This window comes from Plectropomus leopardus, chromosome 5 (assembly GCF_008729295.1).
Source record: "Plectropomus leopardus isolate mb chromosome 5, YSFRI_Pleo_2.0, whole genome shotgun sequence".
In the NCBI taxonomy this organism is placed as follows: Eukaryota; Metazoa; Chordata; class Actinopteri; order Perciformes; family Serranidae; genus Plectropomus; species Plectropomus leopardus.
In genome coordinates this window covers 26,060,801-26,076,224 of record NC_056467.1, presented here as the reverse complement: position 1 = coordinate 26,076,224, position 15,424 = coordinate 26,060,801, and the positions used below count along the sequence as shown (strand labels likewise).

Below are 15,424 nucleotides of genomic sequence, written 5' to 3'. Positions count from 1 at the left end.
GATTTCCTTTTTATTCTATTTGTGCTCAGAGGAGTTTTGTGTGTGGCGGTCAGGAGGAAGGACAGGGACATGCTGATTCAATAAAACTCCATTATATTCCTTTTAAAAGCTTCCATTGGTGACATGAGTAGGGGGTAATTATAATAAATACCAGTAATCAGTGACAATTCTATTCAAAGGCGCAGTGACTGGTTTCTATCACACACACTGCGACACTGAACACACGTCAGTTTTTAGTGGAACTCTGAGGACAAGTGGTCTTTTCTTTCAATTTCAGTTGTCCTATCAGGCCCTGACTTTGAGTTACACAGTTCATGAGGAATTTATGTGACATACAAGCATTGCTGCATATAACAATTGATTAAAAATACAATAAATATAAAATAATATACAACAAAATAAATGAAACTTGATTAGAAAATACATTGGTAACCTTCCTCACACATACTTGTCCAAACAAAATTATCCATGTAATTCTGTCACCATATTCAGTCCAGAAATGTAAGAAAGAATCTCTCATCTGACCAAATAACTGTACTTGAAGAAAGTGGTCTTTTGATCCCATTAAAATGACAACCACATCTGCAGATCTGTAACGAGAGGGATTCCGCACATCTTGAAAACCATCAGGCAGCCAGCAGAGTCTAAAAACCAAAAGCGAGGAAATGCTAAAACAATGTCTGTCAACAACTGCATTATTTCTGGTAAGCATTTTCCCGGCACATTCCTCAACATACTGCTGCTGGATGAAAAAACACAACAAAAAAAGACACTGTGCATCAAAAAGTGGTGACTGGCAACCATATGGTGATGAGCATTTCTCAGCCCACTGCTTTCAAAGTAACCTATAAACTAAAGAAAAAAAATACACAGTAATTTCCTCTATAAAAACACATCAAGTTTGATCATGCGTCTCTCGAGTGCCAAGTGTGAAGGGACTGTATGGCCAACATCATGATCAAATTACCACAGAGGGCTGCAAATGGTACATAAGACTTTCATCCCTTAAATTTTGTAATTTCTTATCATCACTACACTCAGCACTGTTTCAGAAGTGAGGACACCGAGCTTAGATCCAAATGCTTCTAGTTATTGGTTATGACTTTTCTTTTGTAGATTGAGAGATAGAGAATAGACACACTGAGGAATGGGTATTGGACAAAGACGAAAGGGAAACAGCACAGCAGCAACAAGATTAACTCCAGGTCATGCGGTGTAATGAAGACAGACGTATGCGATCAGACGAGGGATGAGGAGCCGTACTGTACTGTAGGTGAACTCCCCTGCATCGCCAGCTTTGCAGATCCCCATCTTTCATCAGAAATGGGGCACGGTCAGGCGATGCCCAGCTCAATTTAAACACCCCTCGAAATTGATGATTGTGTGAATGGGCCTCTTTCCAGAGATAATTAGCACAGTGTGCAAGGTTAAGAGTGCCCCACGGGAATATAGCCTGGTGTAGGTCAAAAACAAATACAAGCAGAGAGAACATAAGTTTGCAAGAACAAAGGAGCATCATGTTTTAAAGAAGATCGAATTAAATGAAGAATAGAAACATTATCACTTAACAGGCTGTTTTAAAAGGAGCTTCATCTTAATGAATTCTTCATAGAAAATAGACCCCCCCAAAAAGAGCTTTGGGGGAATCGGCAGAATAGAAAACTCTAAAGCAGGAACACTCAACTTGCTTACTGTGGGGACCACTTTTAAAAAATAACACGAGGTCAGGAGCCAGTTGCAACAGCTCAATGCATGTTGCTAGGATAGGACATTTCTAGGACTTTATGATGTTTCTTGGATTATAGGATATTTCTAGGATTTATGGACTTTTCTCTGATTGTAGGACATTTCTAGCATTTTAGGACCTGTCTAAGATTTTAGGACATTTCTTGGATTTTAGAACATATCTAGGATTTGATAACATTTCTCCGATTTTAGGATGTTTTTAGGATTTTAGGACAGCAGGAGCAACTCTATTTTGATGCTATTTTATGCATCTTATGTATACCAAAAAAAAAAAACAATTCCAAGTGAATCACTTTATTTTTATTGTGAATAAGAAAATGGTGATGGGACTCAGCAGCCTATCCGGGGCCAGATTTAGCCAGCGGGCCATAAGTAGATTAATCTGCTCTAAAGTCTTCCGCAAAATATGGGCACTTAGAAGTACAGTGATTTTATATTGGTGTCTAGGATTACCTAATTCTACTGTATTCGCAGAATACAGAATATACTACATTGATTACAATAATTTACAAAGACAGCAAAAAAGAAGATACCCTAGATGTCAAAAAGAATATTATTTTTGAATTACATCTATTATATTGTCAGCCTGATTTTTGTTTGTACTATCAGGCTCAACCCGAGACCTTGGCCTTTCTTTTTTGCCCCCAGAGGGGCCATAAGACCTCGAACCCTGGAGGCTGTAAGGCCCTCTAACGGTGCTCCCCGCTTTGTGCTAGTGGACTTCTATTAGAATTGATAACCCTTTCAGGCGAGACCAAATACTCCACACGCATCGTGAGTAAAAAGGCTCATTCCATCACAAAGTTATTATCCACGGGCAGATTGTTACCATTCATCAAGTGTGAGAGATGAAACTCACTGTTAGTCAAGGGAAACGGCTGTTTCACTGCCTTGCCACAGATCAATATGTGCCGCCATTTTCCTTTCTCTCCTACGCTACAAAAAAGTAATTATACAGAAGAAATGTTGACAATCAATAGACTAGTCAGGTAAGGTTAAGGTCTGCTGTGGGGGCCAGCGGAGGCTCCTCCGTCAGCTGTCACTGATGCTGCTGATGTGAACACGGACGCCCGCATGGGAACAAAGGGAGGTTTGTCTCCTTCAGCCCCTTTTACATTTCTGTTAGGGCGGCTATGTCGAAACAATTAGTACCCGAGGAGTGCTGCCGAGTGAGTGGTAGAGAACGACACAAGAGATTGTGACTATTTAAGTGTCAGAAGTATGTAGGCGTTCCTGCGTGTCTGAGTAAAGGCTTACTTAAATCTCCTTTATGTATGAAAATAGATATGTCAAACGTTAACGTGTCTGGCCTCATACATCCTTGGGTGCTTTATGTCGGCACAAATAAAGCCAAGAGATGGCACTAGGGGGCAGAACCCGAAGTCTCAGACAAAAAGAAATGAGGCAAAAGTGGAGGGTGTGGTAATAATACACCTTATAATGAAGACAGCATTGTAATCAGTGGTGGTCTGTGAGGCCATTAAATACAGGGCGACATGAGGAAGGCGGATTTATCTGACTATTGGTTTGCTCCATTCCACCGTTTTTCTAATGCCTTCGTTGCCTATCCTACTTGAACAACTCTACACTGCCCCCTTGATTTGCAGTGGCACTGCTCCTTTTCATCTGTTTCTATAAGCTTTCAGAAAATGTGCACAAATACGGATGAAATCAACGTATAGTATGGACAGAAGGCTCAAATGTGTCAGCATACGCATCTAATGTTGAGCATAAACAAGACCCAAGGCCACACTACATGCGCAAGAAGTTAATGGTGCAAACGTCAATAAAATAAATTGTCTTTTTATTTCAAAAGTCTTCTGTGATGCAGAAATGCAATCAACCTATATTCCACCTAGAATTTGTAAAATTATAACGGAGTATTTTAAATTGTTTGATGAGTTACTCCTTTTCGATGTGTGAGAATCAGTCACCGCTTAAATTACTTTTCAATATCGCGAGAGAACTACAGAATAAGAGACTTTATCGCAGTGGGGTATTCCTATTCAATGAATTCATCAGCCTCGCCTTGACATCTACTTTCACTTTAGACGAGCCTGAACTTTATAATCCACTGGCAGGGTTCAGAGGTCAGCAGCAGAGGGGACCAGAGGGCACGAAAAATCACTCTCTCCCTGGAAAAAACTCTGACATCCAATTTTCAACTTGATTTATCAGTGTAAAGCTAAAATTGATAGTGTGTCATTACTGGGCAGGGAGCTGTCTGGGAGAGATGTATCAAAGCCTCCTCATTTTGATTTAGCACGGCGGATCAATACAACCCTATACTGTTTCAATTTGAGGAGTATTGATTTTCCTATGCTGACTCTATACAGGGGGACATTCATCATCAAGCAAGCATATAGTATGATCTAACCCAGCACCATAGGGTCTGATCTGCTTATTTTTAACCCAGATCACATGACTGCAGAGCAGCTGTTTGCAAGATTACTTCCTCGTTGTCGGCCATTGTGCCCCACACAATTTCTTACACTGTTTGCCACAAAGAGAGCAGCTTAACATGGAGTGGTCCTCAGAGATGCAGATAATGTGAAGATGTGTGTAATTCTGACAGAAACGGACACATCTAATAGTAGGTGAGGTGGTTATATCAATCTCAAGACACACTGGTAAAAGAAAAAATACAAACATATACTACTTTCTGCTCTCTGTTAGCCAAAGAAAAATTTTGCTTATAATATATTCTAGACAAATAATAAATATCCTCTGGCATGTCTCCAGGCAGAACTTAGGAGTAAAAGGCAAAGCAATTTCTGTGCATGAGGGTGAAAACAAACATCAACAACTAAAGTCTCTCTCCCTCCCTCTCTCTCTTTCTCAGACATAACAGACAGCCACCTCAAAACGCTTGAGGGCTTTATATCTTACAAGAGCAGCATAAATGGGAAAGTTAATGTAGCATTGAATAAGACTAAGCTGCTGAACTGCAACACTGCCTTGAGCTTGTGAGCATATTGCATCATTTTTCTTCACCAGCAGGTTACCATTAAATTTGAATTTGTTGGAAGTTTTGCGGTATCATTTACAATGCACCCGCGCTCAATAACCTTTTGTTTCAATGCAAATGCTATGCTGCTGAGAGAGGCTCCATAAATATTTGAACAAGAGCCCAGATTTCAATCCAATAGATTTTGTCATGGATGCTAAGGTTCAAGCAGTTTTATGAAAAACTGTAGTCTTCTTAGTCATGGCCACCATATATATTCTAATTTGACAATATCTATAATGAAGCACTGAACAATATTTTTATACACGCTCAGATTTCTTTAGTATTCTGAAATAATTCATAACAAATTAATGGTGTTTTAGAAACATAATGACACAGTGAATGATGCCAATATATTTGATATCAGTGAGTAAATAGACACTGGCCCCAGTCCACAATCTTACACAAATCCATGAAAAAAAGAAACCAAATGTAGCTGCTTAGGGCATCTGCTGTTTTTGGAGGAAACTCTTTGAACTCAACTGCGAGTCAAAGACATAAAATACAGCCGTAAAAAGTAATTACACCAGCTTGAATATTTTTCATGACGACGGTAAACATGGTTTAATATATGAAACAAAGCCACTTTCAGCGAACATGCTTGAACATCTGCAATGTATTTTCCAAAATTTAATAACAAAACCAAAGCTACTGTTTGAGCAAAGAGGCAGTTTGTTTTGGCAAATGAGCAGTGGTTGGTTGTGTAAATGTGGTCAACTTTCTCTCAAGTGCCAAGTCCTGCAGACTGTAGCTCATAACATAATTAAGTATTCTGATTCATGTTTGGGATTTCATTCTTTTACTAAGTATTTGTACATCAGATCTGCATCTAGTGCAGTAGTGAATCAAGTACCTGGTCGCTACACTTGATTAAAAGTACAAATATCTTACCAGAAAAAGAGTTAAAGTCACTTATTATGGCAATAGTACTCAAGTAAAAGTTTTTAATTTTATTTTTACAACTTAAAGTAAGGTTTGAAGAACAAAATCCATTCTTCTGTCCATCGTCCCCTCCCTTCCTTCCCTATTTTGTAGTGAGTAACAAAAATGCCCACAGGAAATGTAGTGGAGTAAAAATAAACAAACACTTTTTTTTTTATTTTATGAAATACAGTGGCGTAAAAGTAAAAGTTGACAAAAATATAAAGACTCAAGGAAAGTGCAGATCCTCCCAAAAATACTTTAGTACTATAAGGCAGTATTATTACTTAAATTACATCACTGATCCAGTGATGCTGACGTTTTTACAGGCAGAATGAGTCTCAAAAGAGCCTCACATGCAAGCAGCTTCCCTGTTACATTTTAAACAATTTCATGTATGCTGTTCTATCCAAAGATAAATGGTCAAACATTTAGCTCTTGGCACAGTACAAAATACAAACAGTATGTTGTAACACCTCTGTTTGTCTCTGGATCCTGCTACCCCACTCTGTACCATGTGGATGCAGGTGAGAGGTGGGAGGCAGAGCAGGAGAGCCCACGGTTATTTTAACAGGGCCCATGGGGAAGTCTGCAACTACCACCAGGTGCTGGGCTGTGTTACTGAGAGGGTCAATGAATGCCTGGACAACACTGCAGAAACCCCCCAACCCCCTACTTCCCCCTCCACTCTCCCAGCCTGTCGGAAGACTGGCCAATCAGCTGTCCCCGGGGGATTAAGCCACTCCACACTGTAATTGCGTTTGCTGACCCGATCGCTGACCCTATCGGATCCTGGGAAAATGACATTAACTGGTGGTCCAATCCCATCACTGGAGAGTTTTGTGAACAGGTAACTTTTGTCCTGGATCTTGGACCCAACAACGAGCCGCCATCGCTCGTGTTAAAGACTTAACCTGCACTATGTCGTTCTGAACAAGTGCCAGGGCTTACCTCTGGGCCAGTGTCCCCCAGGCGCCGTGCTTGTTGGTGAGGATGTTGACAATTTTCTGCTTTAACTGGTTGGCTGTCACATGGTCTCTGTGTTTAGCAGCGCTTATCAGGTGGTCACACATCTTCTCTTCTTCTTTTCTTTCAGCAGCATATTGGGCACAGTTGGACTAATTTGAGATTAACAAGAGGAAAAAAAAACAATGTGAACCTAATTGTATACGTATGGCTTTCAGTACAGTATCCACTGCCAAAAGTGATGTCTGACATTGTGCTAATAGCATTTGAGAATGTTTTACTTGAATAAAGCCAGAATAACATACACCCTCTAATGGAGCATTTGTCACACTGAAGAATGTTATGGCTTCATTCAACACACTTGAGTGCATAAAGATATTAGTGGACAGCTGAGAGATATATTTCTGCTCCCTCGGAGGAGTGTAGTAAATCATAGCAAGCACATGAAGGCAGTCCATTCCCTAACTGCAGACAGATGAGGCTCCCTGCTAGGTAGCCGTGGAGGGTGCTATTAGAGGAGAAGGGAAAATACTCTAATAGATCCACAAAGAATATAGCCTGTCAGGGTTAACAAATCTACACAGCCATTATATCGAGGAATTTGTTATTGTACATTGGTATGGGAGGTGTAAAATGTAAATATGCAGCCAGAACAAAATGTACCATAAAGACACATTCTGTAACTTATCTTTTTCTAAAATAACTAGCCACAATCTGAAAAATGGTGATATTGGGTTTAAATACATTTCCAGAAGTCGGTGCAACTCACCAAGAGTTCCAGGTGGCTGAAAGTAATCTGGAGGAGCACATCTGACCCTGTCTTTGCTGCAAATACAAGATTGTCTCACTATGCCACCCTGGGGGAACTCTTGCTAATATTCAAAATCTAATTTGCTAACAGAAGCTGCAAGTTAATTGAATTTCCGGCATCAAATTTAAATTCTGTCAGATATTATACTTCAACATATTCTTCATATGGCGGATAACTCAATCTCTGCTTGTCACCTCACATTACCACGTGACGGTGTGACAAATATCAAACGTTATTTATCACTTTAAAGCATATGACGCTTCACCCTGACACCAACTTAATTGTAAAAGTGTCTTATCTGCGTCCTGAATCTTCAATCTTGGAGAGTGGGTAATAAAGTAACATCAGACCTAGATGAAAAGTGTAGGCTGTCTGGAGTTGGCAGACAGAACGGATGGGGCCAGGTACACTTCCCCCCGTCTACTGACATTGCATATCTAGCCGTCTCTTCCAGTTTATCTAGCAGGTCAAGGATCCTCAAGAACTGTATATCAAGCAGCTGTTTGAGGATGGCTGCTTTTCCCAGATAAGAAACTCATCACTCCTCACATGTACGAGCTGCTAACAGAGGTAGTGGGAGTGTGTGTGTGCAGGTTTGTGTGATTGCAAACATACACACACACCTATACACCTTCTGATGTTTTACATCAACCCAACTATTATAATACGTCAAGATTCCTTTACATTTTTGCTATCGGTCTCTGTGGCATGTATTTGCTTAATGTGCTATTTTGCTAACTAGATTGCACTGAAAAATACAAGGACCATGTTAACTTTTTGCATTTTCTATACAGAGACAACCGGTCGAGCTAAATACTCACTATCTCTGGGCAACGAATATTCAGATATTGTTTAAATCTTGTTTGCTTTTCTTTTCATCTCTGAAACAGTGGTTTGATGTTGGTGTGCCAAATACAGACCCAGGAGGTTTTCCCCTGATTTGGGTGGCAAATGCTCATATTAAAATCCTTAAGTAATATTGCTTGTATTTCCCTTAGCTACCAGTAATTACATTTTTATAAGAATGGAAAGGGTGCAGCATTAATCCTCAGGAGGGCACAGAGGGACACAATTACTGAGAATATACAGATGACACAACATTTTTATAGTAACAGGATTAGTTATAAATTCATTAGTAGATTGACAAAAGATTTAAAGTGACGGTAAAATTTGAATTTGGAGAATCAGTGATCTGCATTAGTGCGATTAACTTTTGTTTTGACTTTCCCTTTTACAGAATTGTGTCTATTAGACTAGATTATATTTTATCACAACCTTGTGACAATAAAAAAATAATTAAAGAAAAAACAAAAGACAAAACAAACAACACAATCAAAAACAACTATACCATCCATATGCGATCACATATTTCATAGCCATACAATATGTTGTTTTTTAAAACTAAAATTTTTAATTTCAAATTAACCTCTCTGACTGAAATACAATGACATTTTGCATTAGTCTCCAGTAATTGTTTCTCCAATATACAAATTTCTCTCAGATCATGTGTAGTTTCTCTCATTTGAAAAACTTTTGGTTGCTTTTAACTAACTTGTTTGACTCTGTGCCTATTTTTGCATCGTCAGATTATCTGACTACTTATCTCCACGCACTGTACTTGCCCAACTTTACCATTTACATGCAAACGCAAGAAGGAAGGGCAGAGTTTATACCTCAAACTCTGCATGTTTGTGGACGTCCTCTGCACGCTGTCTATTCAGGATGAACTCAGCTTCGTTGGCAACCCGAACTATGTGGTCCTTCATGGCATGGCAGAGTAACCTTTAATATCACAGAGAAAGTTAAATGCAGAATATATTTATACACATGCACGTCATAATTAATTAGGAAATATCTGTTTTTTATTGCCAAAAATCTGTTGTAATGACACCTTTAAGGAAGGAGTAGGGTTAAGGCGTATACGTCTTGTCAGGATGGCGCAACATTGTGTTTGTTGAAAGAGCAGACGAGTAAACAGCATCATTTGTCTGTGTTATGTTGCAAGGCTGCAGGTCAGTGACAGATCCCTCTGTGGCATTAAGGAGGGAATGGTGTCATTAGAGCACTGAAGCCTGTCTGGCATACTCCTGATTGACTGAGCATTCCTTCCCACTGACCACAACATCAACCCAGCGTTGAAGTCTGGCCCTGAACAACTTCTCACATGGCTGACTCTGGAGGCCCCGTGGTCTCCACCCACATTCACATTTAAATTCCAGTATCTTTAATAATTGAGAACACCCTGGCTACTGTGTGTAGATTACATGCCATTTTACACACCATTAGGCTAGCTTTGTTTTAATTAAAGCAGCCCCTGTTCCTCTCCAGTGCTTGATACAGATTGTAATTTCCCTCCTGTCCCAAGGAGAGGCAGTAATCCCAAGGCTGCATTCATCAGCTGCTATTGCCTCTTTAACTGTTGACAAGCACTCATTAATAGACAGACGTTCAGTGTTCAAAGACACAGGCTGACAACGCCAAGCTTTGTTTTGAAACCAAGAATAGATGAGAAAGCAAGTTGACGAGTGATATATGGAGACAGAAAAAAGATATGCAGGCTCTCTACCACACTTTAGTGTTACTATTTCATAGATAGGTAACACTAATCAATACAAACTTTAAGGTTTGTTGTTTGGTTACTGTATGTGTGCTGTAAATGAGAAAAAAAAAACAATCCAATTGTATCTATCAGAAATGTGAAACTGGTCTTTGATAGTGTTTAATTCATTTTTTTTATTATCAGATTATGTGTCACACCATTTTATGTATCAAAGCACTATATATTTTGTCTTTATCAACAGTAGTCAGGGCAGGGTCAACATTGTGATTCCTATAGCTTTTGTTATTGAGACTTAAGGACAAGACTGCAAAATGTCACTCAAATGCACACATACTGACCAGAAAGAGAAGCAAAAAAACCACAAAGAAATGTGATTGGAACTGCAGAGACACAAAATAGCTTCAAAAGGGGAAAAACAACCACAAAAAGAGACAAAAAAAGAAAAAAGACACAAAATAACCAGAAAAAAACACTAAACGACCCCCGAGAGATACAAAATGACCAAAAAGGACACAAAATGACTCCAGAAAGACACAAAATGAACTCAAAGTTAAAAAATACCAACAAAAAAGACCAAAACAACCTCAAAGGCACATAAATAAAAAGAGATACAAAACAACCTCAAAAACACACAAAATGAGCTAAAAGACAGACAGAACAACTTTAAAGAGACAGAACAAAACCAAAAGGACAGAAAACTATCAAAATACACACTCAAAATAATCTAAATGAGACACAAAACAGCTACAAAGAGACACAAAATAACCCAAAAGAGACAATAAATGACTAGAAAGAGACACAAAATGATGAAAACAGACAGAAAATGACCTCAAGACACACAAAATAATTACAAAGGGGGGAAATCAATCAAAAGGAGAAATACGCTGACTACAAAGACACACAAAACAAACATAAAAGACACAAAACGACCCAAAAACAAGAGGCAAAATCACCACAAGGTAGGAGAGGTGATGGGACGTTATATATCTGTTTCCAGGTGGCCACCGTCTCATAATCCACCCACGCTCACATTGATGGTGGCTTACAGCTACAGTCATACTAGAGAGAGGAAGTGCTAATAATAAAGCAACAACTTCAGAGCATTTTCAGTATCTTGGGTAGTGGCTTTCAAACAGCTGCGTCATAAAACAGAGGAACAAACTACCTGCTGTATGTGTTGTTGCATAAACAGCAGAATCAGCGTCTTTGTCAGCCACGCCTGGTAAGGCAAACAGATTTATCAGACTCTAGCTACCTCTGAATCTGTCTAGTTAAGCAGAGCAGGTGAACAGAGAGTTGACTAACACTGGGAAAGTATGTATCTGTCAGCAGCACCCTGGACAGCGCCGTGTGGCCCTACTGACTGAAACTCTTTGTTCCAGGGCCAGCAGGGGACTCAGAGAAGCCTGGCTGGGCTGCGGCAAGAGCCCGGGCATACAGAGGGCCCGGCCAGATGGGTCAGCAGATGGGCAAGGAGGCTGAGCTGCCCCCGATCTGCTCTACGGAAAACCCTGAGTCTAGTCACACCCTGAGATGAGAGGAAGAGGGAGGGGGCAGAAAGAGAAACACGGTTGCTACATACAATCACCACAGTCTTATTTACTGTTACCCCCTGCAGAGCTGCCAAACAGAGGTTAAGAGCTAATCCAGCTACTTGGCCCAACAACCTTTTCATGGCCACCAGGTAGGAGAAACATTTTATAAAAAGCACATATTGGTCGAGAAGGATGTATACATGACCGTCTGGCTGAGTGATTTCACTGGATGTATTACAGTGGATGCATACATTACCTTCCTTCGTTGATTAGCTCGATGAAGGCCAGACCAGCGTTCTTCTGGATGGAGTTCTGCCATTCCTGGAATAAAAAAAAAAAGATCTATTACTTACAGATGATTTGGATTTTTTATGGGTTTTAAATAGTTTAATAAAAGTTCTAACAAAACCCCAAACAATAAATACATTTTTACAATCAATATTAGGTTTGAGTTAAAAAAAAAACCAACTATTGTTATTATTGTTGTTAATGTTATTTATAGAGCACATTTCACATGAGGGATGCAGCTAAAAGTGCCTCACAATAAAAAAAAAATGCAACACAAAGCAAAAAGACAATATTACACAATCTAAAGACAGTCAGTTATAAAAAAAGTATAAAGATGAAGGTAAAATGTACAGAGACCAGAAGAATAATAAAAAAGAGATAACTGATATAAAATAATTGTAAGAATTAGATAAATTAAAAGCCAAACAAAAACGAAAAAGGCACATTTAGTGGCTAACACAGTAGTGAAAAAACACTTCCTCAGCTTTAGTTAGAGTATGAGTATCAAAGCACCATTTTTCCAATATGCAACAACATCTTTTAGAAAAGCATAACAAGAATTATATTTCATCATCCAAACTGCATATTTCAACTGCAATCTAGATTACATTTCATAGCTTGTAGTTCAAGTGGGTAAAGAAAGCATTTACTTCATTTATCCTTTGAGGAAAAAAAAACTATAAAAAACTGAAATCCTGCACAGCCAGCGTGACTATCCTTTCTTCCTCTGTGAAAAGATCTGTAAACACAGGAGAGATGTAATTGTGGGATGAAACTGTATCCTCTCACTTAAATACAGCCATTTCCTCTGTCCTTTACAGTGACAGATTACCGAGCGGGCTCACCGAGCCCTGCAGTGTGCGCCTGGAAGGGATCCGAGCCTTGGGCCAGAGTGCCAGCACTTGCTGTCTCACAACATGCTCTGGAAATGATTAAAAAGCAGTTTGAGAGCGTGCCTTTCACTGTGGGAAATTCAGCTCTCCTGTACCCTCACTGAGGTGCAAATGGAAGAGAAAACAGAGAGGGCCACAGTTCAAAAGAGGAGGGACACACAGGAAAATGAAGGAGAAAGGGGTCTTAGTCCTGAGGGGTACTAATGTATATGCAACCCACAGCTACTCACATATAGAGGGAGCGTTTGAACATGACCATCCATGTACAATCTGCAGAAATTGATATTATTTTCATTTCGGAAAAAAAGCTTCCACAGGAAAACATAATCAGTAATCGTAGATGCAAAACAGTTGTATACACTGCCTGTTTCATGTCAGTGTCTGGATGAGGTAAGTAGTATTTGTTGTGTACAGTACCAGAATAACTGACATTGACATTATTATGTATGTGCAAGTGTTTTTGTACACAGTTGTCGTGCCTGACACATACTGGTTCACGCAAGAGTACACAGTCTGACCCTACAATGCGTTAAGTCAGGGAGATGGTGCTGACAAACTGCTGAGCATCTGGTCTCCAAATGTTCCCCGTGACCCCCTTCCTCTGCTACAGTATCTGCCTGGAATAAGCTGTTCTTGATTTGGACAGGGATCATGTGCAGCCGAACTTCTGAGGTTCCACTTGTGCTGTGCTCACGTGACAAAAATAAATACAGAAATCACAGCAGATGTGACACTTCAGTATTGCCAGGGAAATGGCAGCAGGTCAGCGGAGGTATAGCGTGAACTAGTCAAATTTGGTATCTTGTCTGAGGCATCCTTGTTGACAGCTGAGATAGCACTTCAGATGCTCTCTTTTTTTCTTTTTTTTTCTTTTTTTTACTGGAGAACAGAGCTCCCAGAGGCGGCTGCCTTTGATTGCAGAGATTCCTCTGCTGCCCATTTGAAGGGAATTAGGTATGACATGCACCTCCTTAAAAATAAGAGATGTGATCCTTGATATAAATGCAGACCATGATCAGAGTGCAAAACCTCTGGTCACTGGAAGTTTGTTTAGTAGCTTAAAAAGCTTGGATTTAAAAGTGAAGAGTTTTGGCCTTCTGGAGGCAGAAGAGCTCCACATTAAACTAAAATACAGCCTCTATATATAAAATACGCTGCACTAATACTTCAGGGGAGACAACTGGTTTTTGTTTCTAATTGCAGAGATATGTGAAGACAGCCAACGTGTTTTTGTCTACTGTGTTTTTATTATGTAGTATGTTGGTTTATTAGTGTCTTTGCAAATCTGTGGTTGGGTCTGTAGCCAAAAAAAAAAAATCAATATCAGTGTAACTGTACATTATATTTGTAACATTTTCACCTCTCGATGAGGCAGCACCTGAGCAGCAACTCCCACATTCTAAAATGACTGCTTTTGTCAGTGGAGTCTGGTGGCTGTGAGATAACGGCTTCAGTAACCTGTCAAAAAGGGCTGTGTGACATGAAGGTAAAGTGGCGAAAATATTCTAAAAACAGCGTACATTTAAACCGATAGTTTTTTTGTAAGTGGGCCTTTTTTTAGGTGGCTAAAAATAACCAGTTGAGCCAGCGTTTGCTCAGTGCCATTTCATTATGTTTGTGACATGGGGATTTTCTGCCCAAAGCCATTGTTAACAAACATTGTATTGTTGCCCTTTATTGTTACTCAGACTAACAGAAGCTACCAGTTGCTGAGTTAAATATTGGGCAGATCATGTTTGCATTCTTTTCGTCAAGTTTCAGGTGATTTGAAAGTCCAAAAGTGAAAGTCCAAAGTCACTCAATTTTTATCTGAGGTTTAGCTTCTTTTAACTTCTGAAAAAACATTCTCATAGCTTGCTCTCACTGTTTCAGGTGTTGGACAGGTTGTGTGAAAACAGCTGCCTGCTGCTGGAAATAATGTTAATGAGAATGATGAAAAAGAGTATAGAAGGGGAGATGAATGATTGAAACATTCTTGATATTGCTGTCTGTATCTTAGAGCTCTTTTAGCCAATGCTTTTAAAATGGGATACATTATTTCATGTGTATGCTATAAAATGATGCAGCTATTATCTCTGTAACATACAGAAAATGCATGGTTTAGTCTCAACACAAGGAGTAAAATGTTAAAATTAACTCCTAGTCTAAACTAGTTGTGAAACAGCTGGGGTGAATGGTAACATTATGAAATAAGGATTATGTCAAAAACTTAACACACTGAAAGCAATTAATTCAACACTTAAATGACTTATGGCATAATTGGTGTATGCCTGTGTTTGTCTGTTTATATGTGTATGTACTTGTTTGTACTGCACTCGTATGTGTGTCTGGAAGCGTGTGTGTGTGAACCAAGTATGTTAGACTTTTTACTACATTACAACATCTTACAGCTAAAAGATAAAACATTAGCACAAAAACTTGCATGAAAAATACTGACATTGTCGCACAATAAATGGGATTTAAGTTTGAATGCTAATTCCTAGGAATAAGGACTAAATCAGTAGTTCCCAACTGATGCAGCCACAGCGTCCAGATTTCTACTTAGTCATTAGTTTAAGGTCCAATCATAAGATAAATGACCAAATATCAGTCAGTAGTATTTTACTTCACAAAATGTAAACGACATATGGGCTTACAACAACAATAAAATGCACTTAACTTAAAACTTAGTACATAAATAGCATTACAGCCAAAACA

General features: G+C 39.3%; 1 protein-coding gene across 1 annotated transcript in view; it reads right to left on the bottom strand.

Moving 5' to 3' along the window:
- LOC121943162 (neurobeachin-like) overlaps positions 1-15,424 on the bottom strand; it is a 256,528-nt gene that overhangs the window by 95,405 nt on the left and 145,699 nt on the right. Inside the window, exons 35-37 of the mRNA XM_042486604.1 lie at positions 11,803-11,867; positions 9,125-9,233; positions 6,626-6,792 (exon numbers count right to left, since the gene is read on the bottom strand). Of these exons, the coding sequence (XP_042342538.1) occupies positions 6,626-6,792; positions 9,125-9,233; positions 11,803-11,867 (341 nt within the window). The remainder of the gene's footprint in view (positions 1-6,625; positions 6,793-9,124; positions 9,234-11,802; positions 11,868-15,424) is intronic.